At 45.2% G+C, this 11,094-nt stretch overlaps 1 protein-coding gene across 4 annotated transcripts in view; it reads right to left on the bottom strand.

Annotated features, from left to right (window-relative positions):
- Nucleotides 1-11,094, bottom strand: part of ankfn1b (ankyrin repeat and fibronectin type III domain containing 1b) — a 151,964-nt gene that overhangs the window by 92,092 nt on the left and 48,778 nt on the right. For all 4 annotated transcript variants that reach the window (XM_072679182.1, XM_072679181.1, XM_072679180.1 and 1 more), the window contains 2 exons: nt 9,157-9,338; nt 7,542-7,774 (listed from right to left, as the gene is read on the bottom strand). In XM_072679182.1, the coding sequence (XP_072535283.1) occupies nt 7,542-7,774; nt 9,157-9,253 (330 nt within the window). In that variant the 5' untranslated portion in view covers nt 9,254-9,338. The remainder of the gene's footprint in view (nt 1-7,541; nt 7,775-9,156; nt 9,339-11,094) is intronic.

Here is an 11,094-nt window from a genome sequence, read left to right as displayed (position 1 = left end):
GTGGAGGTGGAGCACTCCTGCTGCTGCTGCTCTGATGGCACTCAGTGCTAAAATTAGCGCTCAGATTGAAAGGGCACATATTTACACTCACGGTAGCGGCGCTGTCTGCAGGGGCTGTTTGTAAGCATATGAAGGGACGCATTCTTCAGCCACCGTACACAGCCTGCCAGTTCACACACACACACACACACACACACACACACACACACACAGACAGCTCTGAGGAGACACCAAATTCCAAGTTATTAAAAATAACATGCAGCCTCAAGCAGAAAGCACACTAACACACCCATCCACCTTCACACAGACGTGTTTACACCTTTACGAACACACACTATAGTTCCTGAAACACACCATGTACACTCTTATACACACACTCTTCAACAGCGTTCACACTGCTGTCATAAAGAAAAACAGCAACAGCCAATCAGCCTCTTCATTCAGTTCTCCACAGCTGCACAGCTCCACACTGCCCCCTAGTGACCATCACTGAAAAACACACTGTCAGAACAACCTCCCCAAGAGCATGCGAGAGAACCACTGAGAGGAACCATGAGGAGAACCCTGTTCTCTGGATGTTAGGACACAATTCTAATAGAAAGGTTTTCCTGCTGTTGGAGCTGCAGCTTCAGAACTCAGAATAGAAGAAGAAGAAGAAGGAGGAGAGTGAAACAGGAAACACTCCGTCAGAACCATCATTTCTGAAGACATGGGAATGAGGCGGGGCTGAGAGAATAAATGAATAGAGAACCGCTAACTGACCTATCCTTGCTCTTATCAATTCTCTTTTTAATTCGGTCAGTCCTCCTTCCCCCTGTGTGTGTTCACATACTGTCCCCTTAAAGCACTACTGTGTGTGTAGTACCATGACTCCACCTTCTTCAGGTGGAAGCAACATGCCAACTGAGCAGCTAATTGTTCTTTAATTGTAATCAAAGTAAAATATGCAATAAATGGTGAAACTTTCAGGCGTATTTCCTTTATTTCAGCACTTTGATTTAAAGCTTCCTGATCAGTCAGTAATAACCCGCCACACACTCAGAACCAGCGCAGGCCGCCTGCTCCGCACCGCCACACTCAAACACACAGTTTACTGTCACACATGCAGAAGATCCATTAAGACTCCTCCCCCTGACTGTGATTGGTCTATATGAAATGGTTTAACTGTATTAAAAAAAAATAATAAAACAGAGAAGGTTCTAAAAGAACACAGGTTCTGTATAAAAGTCGGCGGTATAAAACATGATAAATTAGGTTCCAAACTGTTCTTTTAAAGCCAACAAACCCTGACCACCAAAGTCTATCAGTGCGTGTGTGTGTCTGTGCGTGTGTGTGTGTGTCTGTGCGTGTGTGTGTGTGTCTGTGCGTGTGTGTGTGTGTCTGTGCGTGTGCGTGTGTGCGTGCGTGTGTGTCTGTGTGCGTGTGTGTGTGTCTGTGCGTGCGTGTGTGTGTGTGTCTGTGCGTGTGTGTGTGTGTCTGTGCGTGTGTGTGTGTGTCTGTGCGTGTGCGTGTGTGCGTGCGTGTCTGTGTGTGTGTGTGTGTGTGTGTCTGTGCGTGTGTGTGTGTGTCTGTGTGCGTGTGTGTGTGTCTGTGCGTGTGTGTGTGTGTCTGTGCGTGTGTCTGTGCGTGTGTGTGTGTGTCTGTGCGTGTGTGTGTGTCTGTGCGTGTGTGTGTGTGTGTGTCTGTGCGTGTGTGTGTGTGTGTGTCTGTGCGTGTGTGTGTGTGTCTGTGCGTGTCTGTGTCTGTGTGTGTCTGTGCGTGTCTGTGCGTGTGTGTGTCTGTGTGCGTGTGTGTGTGTGTCTGTGCGTGTGTGTGTGTGTGTGTGTCTGTGCGTGTGTGTGTGTGTGTGTGTGTGTGTGTGTCTGTGCGTGTGTGTGTGTGTGTCTGTGCGTGTGTGTGCATTAAAACGAACTAAAACAGCTATATGCACCCTCAGACAGGGAGCTGGGGGGGGGGGGGGAGTGTCTAAATACTTAATGAGCATTTCACACTGTTACCCTCAGCAACCACTGCCACAGTAGAAACCATTCCCAGGCTTCTTGTTTTAAGTGTTTGTCTGCCTGTGTGTGTGTGTATGTATGTGTATGTGTATGTGTATGTGTGTGTATATGTGTGTGTGTGTGTGTATATGTGTATGTGTATGTGTGTGTATATGTGTATGTTTATGTGTGTATATGTGTGTGTATATGTGTATGTGTGTGTGCACACTCCACACTGTCATACCACTGACCCCTAACACACTCCACACTGTTACACCCCTGACCCCTAACACACTCCACACTGTTACACCCCTGACCCCTAACACACTACACACACTGTTACACCACTGATCCCTAACACACTCCACACACTGTTACACCACTGACCCCTAACACACTCCACACACTGTTACACCCCTGACCCTCAACACACTCCTCACACTGTTACACCCCTGACCTCTAACACACTCCACACACTGTTACACCCCTGACCCCTAACACACTCCTCACACTGTTACACCACTGACCCCTAACACACTCCACACTGTTACACCCCTGACCCCTAACACACTCCACACTGTCACACCACTGACCCCTAACACACTCCACACTGTTACACCACTGACCCCAACACACTCCACACTGTTACACCACTGACCCCTAACACACTCCACACTGTTACACCCCTGACCCCTAACACACTCCACACTGTTACACCCCTGACCCCTAACACACTCCACACTGTTACACCCCTGACCCCAACACAGTGTAGAACCACTGATGGGATATGGCCGATCCTACTTCTGTGACAAAAAGTGGGTCTGTTGGTTGAGCTTTCTATGAAAGCCTTCAATTGACATGATGTAGAAGGGGTTCATATGGACTGAGTTGAGATTGTAATTTAAAGATTGAAAATCAAATGTATTTGTAGTTCTGAATGCCAAGTAAGACGACAAACGAAGGGTGTGAGTGATACGGTTCTGGATCAGCCTTTATTGTTTATATTAACAGAAATGATTTCTTTAAAGTGGCCCAGACGAGAGAGAATCTGCTGTTTGGTACAGCTAGAAGTGAGAAAAGCAAAGAGAGCGTGAGTGATACGGTCATGCTTCTCCTGAGAAAGGGAGGCTTGGAACAGAACAGAGTCCAAGGTGATACCAAGGAAGTCCAAAGAGGTTGAAGGTCCTATGGTCTTTTTGTCGGTGAGGGGAATCCCAAGGCAATGAAATGTGTTGAAAAGAGCTGGAGAACTGCTTGCTGGGAATGCCTGGGAGGGCCACGGACTTTTGCAACCGAAGGTGAGACAAACTGAAAAGTAGAATTTGCCGTCTCAGCAGACCCCAAAGAGATGCCACAAATCAAGGTGGAGAAGGACAGACCTTGAAGTCAGTGATGACATCGTTCTTGGACAGCCAAGCACCGCGACCAGCCAGCTTAATCAAGGTGATGGTGTGGTCCACAGTGGCATAGCAGAGCGAGAAATCCGAACTGGGGATAAGACTGTTGACGGAGGGCACAGTGGAACCATGGGCCCAAAGATTAATAACGAGGCACTTCTTGCCCGAGTACTTGCAAGTAGTGACGCCAATGGGACTGATTCAGTAGGACAAAGAAGGGGGGGCCTTCAGAAACTTCTGAAACTGGATGCGCCGAAATGACATCAAGCTCGGACAAAGCAGAGAAAAGATTATGGCAGGCAGCGCAACAAGGCTCGGGGAGAAGACGAAAAAGAGACCCTCCATAAAGTAACAGGCAAAGACTGCATCGGGATGGCCTGCCAGAGCAGCACACATTGACAGGAGTGGAGAGAAACTGGAGCGGTCAGCTACTGACGTATTTGGGGGGCAGCAGAGGGCAGCATGAGCGAGAGTGCACCTGACCACAATACGAGCCGACGTGAAGCAGCTTGCAAGAGGAAGCTAAACATGGTTGAAGTTTTTGCAGACCATCTGACCGTCCAGGAAATACACAAGGTGTCCGTGGCTGTTAAGAGAAGGAGAGAGGTGAGAGAAAACAGAAAGAGCAGACAGATGAACAGAAGAGACAGGAGCAGGCACAGGCTGCACAGACCCAGCAGCAACAGCAGAGGGCAGCAAAACCACGTCTAGAGAAGACCCAACAAATTGGGCGACGTCATTCCGGCCGGAGCACGCTGGAAGCGTAACATCATCGGGAAGTGCCGCCAAGGCCATGCAAGCAGGTTGTTTACCACCTAAGGAGGAAAAGAGTTCAGCCTTGGGAGCAGAACGAGCAAGAGAACCTGCTGGTGCTTGACGACAGTCCAATCCGAGAGGCGGGGGGAGTGGGACTTCGAAGAAGAGGCACACAGAGGTGCTGGAGACATGGGATGGGCTGGCATAGCCGACAGACACTTCTGGAAATCGGATCGACAATCACTCACCGCAAACCGGACTTAAAACGCAGATCTTTTGTTTGAAAACACTGAAGGAGCGCCATTCATCTGGGCCACCCGGCCAGCATAGTCCTTGTTGCCGTTCCTCCTAGGCTTGACACAAAGCTCCGGGATCTGGGTCTGAACAGCTCTCTATGCAGCTGGATCCAGAACTTCTTGACAGGACAACAGCAGCACATCCTCCTTACTGACCCCCAACACCAGAGGCCCCCAGGGCTGTGTGCTCAGCCCGATCCTGTACTCCCTGTACACCTACGTCCTACGTCTGCACAGCCAGACACAGCTCCAAAGATGATGAGAGAGGAGAGGAGGACCTTTCTCTTAACGTCAGCAAGACCAAGGAGCTTGTAGTGGACTTCAGGAAACAAGAGGGAGACCACAGTGATGGAGGGGTGTGCACTCTATCACTGGGACCACTGTGGAGAGGGGCTGTATGACAACCACAGAGCAGGCGTTCTACTATAAGTCTGTGTGTGTGTGTGTGTGTGTGTGTGTATGCTGTAGATGGCAGTAATTTGATGTCAGATAACTCTATATTTATTACGCTGATACACACACACACACACACACACACACAGCAGTAATATACAGAGAGCAGAACACAGTTCATAATGAGTCTATTTTCATAATAACATATTTACACACAAATGTCTTACCCCTAAACAGAGACGACTCATCAGGTCTAGACAGCTGCCCATCTCTGTATAAACTGCAACTCTCCAACAACACAATGTGTGTGTGTGTCAGGTTCCAATGACACACCTGATCCACTATTACAGGCAGTCAGCAGGTAATGAGGGCTCAGTTTACTCTTCACAATGCACTCCCACTGAAACATTAACAAACCCCCCAGCATGCCTGTGTGTGAGTGTGTGTGTGTGTGTGTGTTACACATCCTGAGCACCATGAAAGAGCAACTCACAGGATGTGTGGTTTTGGTCATACAATTAGTGATATTAATAGTAATAATATAAGACAAAGACACCAATCTTCACCATTAGTGTTGGACACAGATGGAATTTGGCCTCCAGCTTTAACACATCCATGCAGTGAAAACACACACACACACACACAAATATACTTTTTCTCAAGGGTGGCAGCTTGCCAAGTCTGGATATCAAACCCATAACCCTGTCATCAATAGCCTTGTGAAAATAGTGGTCATAATAAAAGTAATAACAATAATAGTGATGAACATTGATGATAATAGTAATGATAATAACAGTGATTATAATAGTAGTGATGATAGTAGTGATGATAACAGTGATAACAGTAATGATAATAGTAGTGATGATAGTAGTGATGACAATAACAGTGATGATAACAGTGATGATAGTAGTGATGACAATAACAGTGATGATAACAGTGATGATAGTAGTGATGATAGTAGTGATGACAATAACAGTGATGATAACAGTGATGATGATAACAGTGATTATAATATTAGTGATGATAGTAGTGATGATAACAGTGATGAAAGACAACAGTGATGATAATAGTAGTGATGATAACAGTGATGATAACAGTTATGATAGTAGTGATAACAGTGATGACAATAACAGTGATGATAATAGTAGGGATTGTAATAGCAATGATGATAACAGAGATGGTGATAATAGTAGTGATGATAGCAGAAGCGATGATATCAGTGATTATAACAGTGATGATGATAATAGTAGTAATGATAACAGTAGTGATGATGATAACAGTGATAATAATAGTGATATAGTAGTAATGATAACAGTGAATATAATAGTAGTGATAATAGTAGCAGTGATGATAACAGTAGTGATGATAATAACAGAGATGATAATAACAGTTATGATAGTAGTGATGGTAAGGATAGTGATGATAATAATAGTGATGATAGTAGTGATGATAACAGTGATGATGATAGTAGCAGTGATGATAATAGTAGTGATAACAGTGATGGTAGTAGTAGTGATGACAGTGATGATAACAGTGATGATAATAGTAGTGATGATAACAGTGATGGTAGTAGTAGTGATGATAACAGTGATGATAGTAGTGATGACAACAGTGATGATAATAGTAGTGATGATAACAGTGATGATAATAGTAGTGATGATAAAAACAGAGATGATAATGACAGTTATGATAGTAATGATGATAGTAGTAGTGATGATAATAACAGTAATGATAATAGTGATAATAACAGTGATAACAGTAATGATAATAGTAGTGATGATAACAGTGATGGTGATAACAGTGATGATAATAGTAGTGATAATAACAGCTATGATAGTAGTGATGATAACAGTGATGACAAAAACAGTGATGATAGTAGTGATGATAACAGTGATGATAATAGTAGTGATGATAAAAACAGAGATGATAATGACAGTTATGATAGTAATGATGATAGTAGTAGTGATGATAATAACAGTGATGATAATAGTAGTGATGATAGCAGTAGTGATGATAACAGTGATGATAACAGTGATGATAATAGTAGTGATGATAGCAGTAGTGATGATAACAGTAATGATAATAACAGTGATAATAACAGTAATAATAGTAGTAATGATAATAGTAGTGATAATAACAGTGATGATAACAGTAGTGATGATAATAGTAATAATAGTAGTAGTGATGATAACAGAAATGATCATAACAGTTATGATAGTAGTGATGGTGATGATAGTGATGATAATAATAGTGATGATAGTAGTGATGATAACAGTGATGATAATACTAGTGATGATAGTAGTAGTGATGATAATAACAGATGATAATAACAGTTATGATAGTAGTGATGGTAATGATAGTGATGATAATAACAGTGATAATAGTGTAGTGGTGTAGTAGTGATGATAACAGTGATGATAATAGTAGTGATGATAATAACAGTGATGATAGTAGTAGTGATGATAACAGTGATGATAATAGTAGTGATGATAATAACAGTGATGATAGTAGTAGTGATGATAACAGTGATGATAATAGTAGTGATGATAATAGTAGTGATGATAGTAGCAGTGATAATAATAGTAGTGATGATAGTAGAGATTATAATAACAGTTATGATAGTAGTGATGATAACAATAGTGATGATAATAACAGTGATGATAATAGCAGGGAGGATAATTCTAATATAATATGATAATAATATTATTGACTTCACTCACAAATTTTCTCTTAAGCTTTCCTTTATCACTCCGGGAGCTCCTCCCCTCAGAACGGGTGGGGTCATAGTCTGACACATCCAGCTCGTCATCGACGGAAACACTCTTCCTTAAATAAGCCGCCCGAATCCGGAAGTGTGAGAAAGGAGACTGAGAGCGAGGGCGAGGCTCCACTCCACTAGGCCCCGTCGCCTGTGGCTCCACTTCTTTGTCATCCTCCAATCGCCATGCATCACCTTTAAAACAGAAACAGATGATGTGTTTAGCTGGTAGAGAACACACACACACACACACACACACACACACACACACACACACACAGTCTTGGTTTCTCCCAAGGTTTCTTCCTCTTAGTATGAGGGAGTTTTTCCTCGCCACCTGCATTGTTCACTCTGCTCCACCCTGTCCACTACACTCCTCCCTGTCTACTCTGCTCCCACCTTATCCAGTACACTCCACCCTGTTCACTCTGCTCCACCCTGTCCACTACACTCCACCCTGTTCACTCTGCTCCACCCTGTCCACTACACTCCTCCCTGTCTACTCTGCTCCCTCCTTATCCAGTACACTCCACCCTGTTCACTCTGCTCCACCCTGTCCACTACACTCCTCCCTGTCTACTCTGCTCCCACCTTATCCAGTACACTCCACCCTGTTCACTCTGCTCCACCCTGTCCACTACACTCCACCCTGTTCACTCTGCTCCACCCTGTCCACTACACTCCTCCCTGTCTACTCTGCTCCCTCCTTATCCAGTACACTCCACCCTGTTCACTCTGCTCCACCCTGTCCACTACACTCCTCCCTGTCTACTCTGCTCCCTCCTTATCCAGTACACTCCACCCTGTTCACTCTGCTCCACCCTGTCCACTACACTCCTCCCTGTCTACTCTGCTCCCTCCTTATCCAGTACACTCCACCCTGTTCACTCTGCTCCACCCTGTCCACTACACTCCTCCCTGTCTACTCTGCTCCCTCCTTATCCAGTACACTCCACCCTGTTCACTCTGCTCCACCCTGTCCACTACACTCCTCCCTGTCCACTACACTCCTCCCTGTCCACTACACACCTCTCTGTCCGCTCTCATCAACTCCTCCAACTCATCAACTCAACATTCCTTTTTGTTTGATTGTTTTGCATTATTGTGTCTGAGACATAAACTGGGAGTGTGTGTGTGTGTGAGAGAGAGAGAGAGAGAGAGAGAGAGAGAGTGTTTATATGGAAGAACCAGTGGTGCTTCACTCATACAGTCTACTGGTGGTGCCAGCAGTTGCTTAGCAACTAGTGTGAGAGAGACTGGAGACTTTTATTTAGGAGCAATAAAATCTTCAGACAGACTTTAAACAGACCCAAGAGTGGTGGAGAGACATATACTGAAACAGAGAGATGGGGTGTGTGTGTGTGTGTATGTATGTGTGTGTGTGTGTGTGTGTGTGTGTGTGTGTGTGTGTGAGAGAGAGAGAGTAAATTTGGAAAACAGCAGGAGATTCTTTACATCCTAAATGTCAAACAAATCCCAGAATCCTCCTCCAGTCCAGTCCTGTAACAGTGACCACAGAGAACCCCCATCTAGAACAGGAGAGCTCAAACTTCTGTATTTGTAGAACACTGATGTACCTGCAGGGGGCAGCGTCGGGGCGTTGAGATGGGTGGGGCTGGAGGGGAGGCGTGGATAGGGCGGGCTTCCACCGATTATCTGAGAGTGCTGCTGCATGCGGCCCACGGTGGGAGACTGGGGAATGCTGGGTAATGTTCTGGACTTGGCCAGTAGGGGTCTCTGCAGTCGTCGCTCCAATGACCTTCAGAAATCAATCAATAATGACGGTATCAATGAGAAGGTCAATCAATCATTATTCTGAGGAGAGAACAAGTGTCCCGTCAGTATCACCCCCCCCCCAAATACAGACTGACCAATACTGAAATAACACGTTACTGGAGCACCTTTAGGGGGCGCCGGTGAGTAATTTCTGAACAGATGCAGTAACAGTAATGTTTAATAGCTTGTCTTCAGTGTGAACCCTCTGTGTTTACTCTTACTGGCGGCTGAACTCTCGGCCTGATCTTCTGATTTTGTATTTTCGTCTAAACAAAATAATAAAAATAAAGAATAATAATGTAAACGAATGCTGATAGACTCAGGTTTAGAGATGTATTTCTACCAGTATGACCAGCAGGTGGCACCAGACAGAACTGAATCATTTTCTAAAACACTATTACAATATTCCGTTGGTACAGAGTATCAGCAAGCCCTGTTCCTGAATCACTACCAGTCACATACACACACAGACACTCAGGCAGCCAATTAGAAGGCAGCTGACAGAATTGCTTGCATGTCAGACACTCTAAGTGTGGGCGGAGCCTCTGAGGCTGCAGCTGTGTCTCAAACAGTACAATTCCATGCCAGACGGTGGCTAAAACGCTGCAGCTCATTCAGCAGTGTGCGGGGATGGAGCTTCTCTGTGGAAGAGCTTCAGAGGCATGGCTTCAGAGAGGAGATTGGTCTTTTTTACATTTACATTTTATGGCATTTAGCAGACGCTCTTATCCAGAGCGACTTCCAGGGTTACTCGCATTACAGAGGTGGGCCAACGTAGTGTTAGGAGTCTTGCCCAAGGACTCTTATTGATGTAGCGCAGCACAGTCACCCAGACTGGGAATTGAACCCCAGTCTCCCACATGGTGTGTTAGCTTAGTGGCAGGTAGTGGTGTTATCTGTTGCGCCACACCAACCACTGGTCTGGTTTGGGTGAATTCACTCACACTCTGATGCAACTGATCAGGAAGTTTATGTTCCAGTTCTAGGGTACCATGCATGTCTGAACTGAGTTCTTTCCTCTTCCAGGTGAGGAGTGAGCTCCATCACATCTCCACTAAGTGCCACCAAGTCAGAGTGGACAGCCAACGGAGTGCTGAGGACTGGATTGGTGGTCTCCGATCCCATTTCCGCTAACATGATCTAATCCAACATCTGATCCAATCATCAATACACAGACACAAGAGCAGACTAGTGGTCATCCTGAGGACTCTCTGCTCTGATCTATACCTGTTGTCCTGCCCTTAAAAACTTGTCATTACAGTCATGTTCATAAGTATTTGAACAGTGTTTGTGCTGGTGACTGGTGATGGAGGAGGTCTGGATCTCCTGAAATCAACCAACATTTCCATTTCATTCCTAATACACCCCACCATGGCTGAGTCATCTGAGAATTCCTGCAGTTGTATCTGAAGGTGTAGACGTTGACAGGAACACTCCTAATACAGTCCCCTGAGGAAGCTGAAACAGGCCTGCAGCCAAACTGGGGGGCGACCTATCAAGAAGTTTATTATGCATGTGATGACGCATTCGTCCACCTGCATCTGCCGAAGTTTCTCCTCTAGTAACACAGGTTGTAAGGTGTTGAACTCGCTGGAGAAATCAAAAAACATGATCCTTGCAGTGCTGACCGTGGTATCTAGATGAGAGTAGACTTTGTCCAGCGGGTAAATGACCGCATCATCTACTCCAATTCCATCCTTATATGCAAACTGCAGGGGGTCCATGGCAGGGGTCCATTG

The sequence above is a fragment of the Salminus brasiliensis genome, chromosome 5 (genome assembly GCF_030463535.1).
Source record: "Salminus brasiliensis chromosome 5, fSalBra1.hap2, whole genome shotgun sequence".
In the NCBI taxonomy this organism is placed as follows: Eukaryota; Metazoa; Chordata; class Actinopteri; order Characiformes; family Bryconidae; genus Salminus; species Salminus brasiliensis.
The sequence above is the reverse complement of the archived record's forward strand: the minus strand, read 5'-3'. Positions and strand labels throughout refer to the sequence as shown.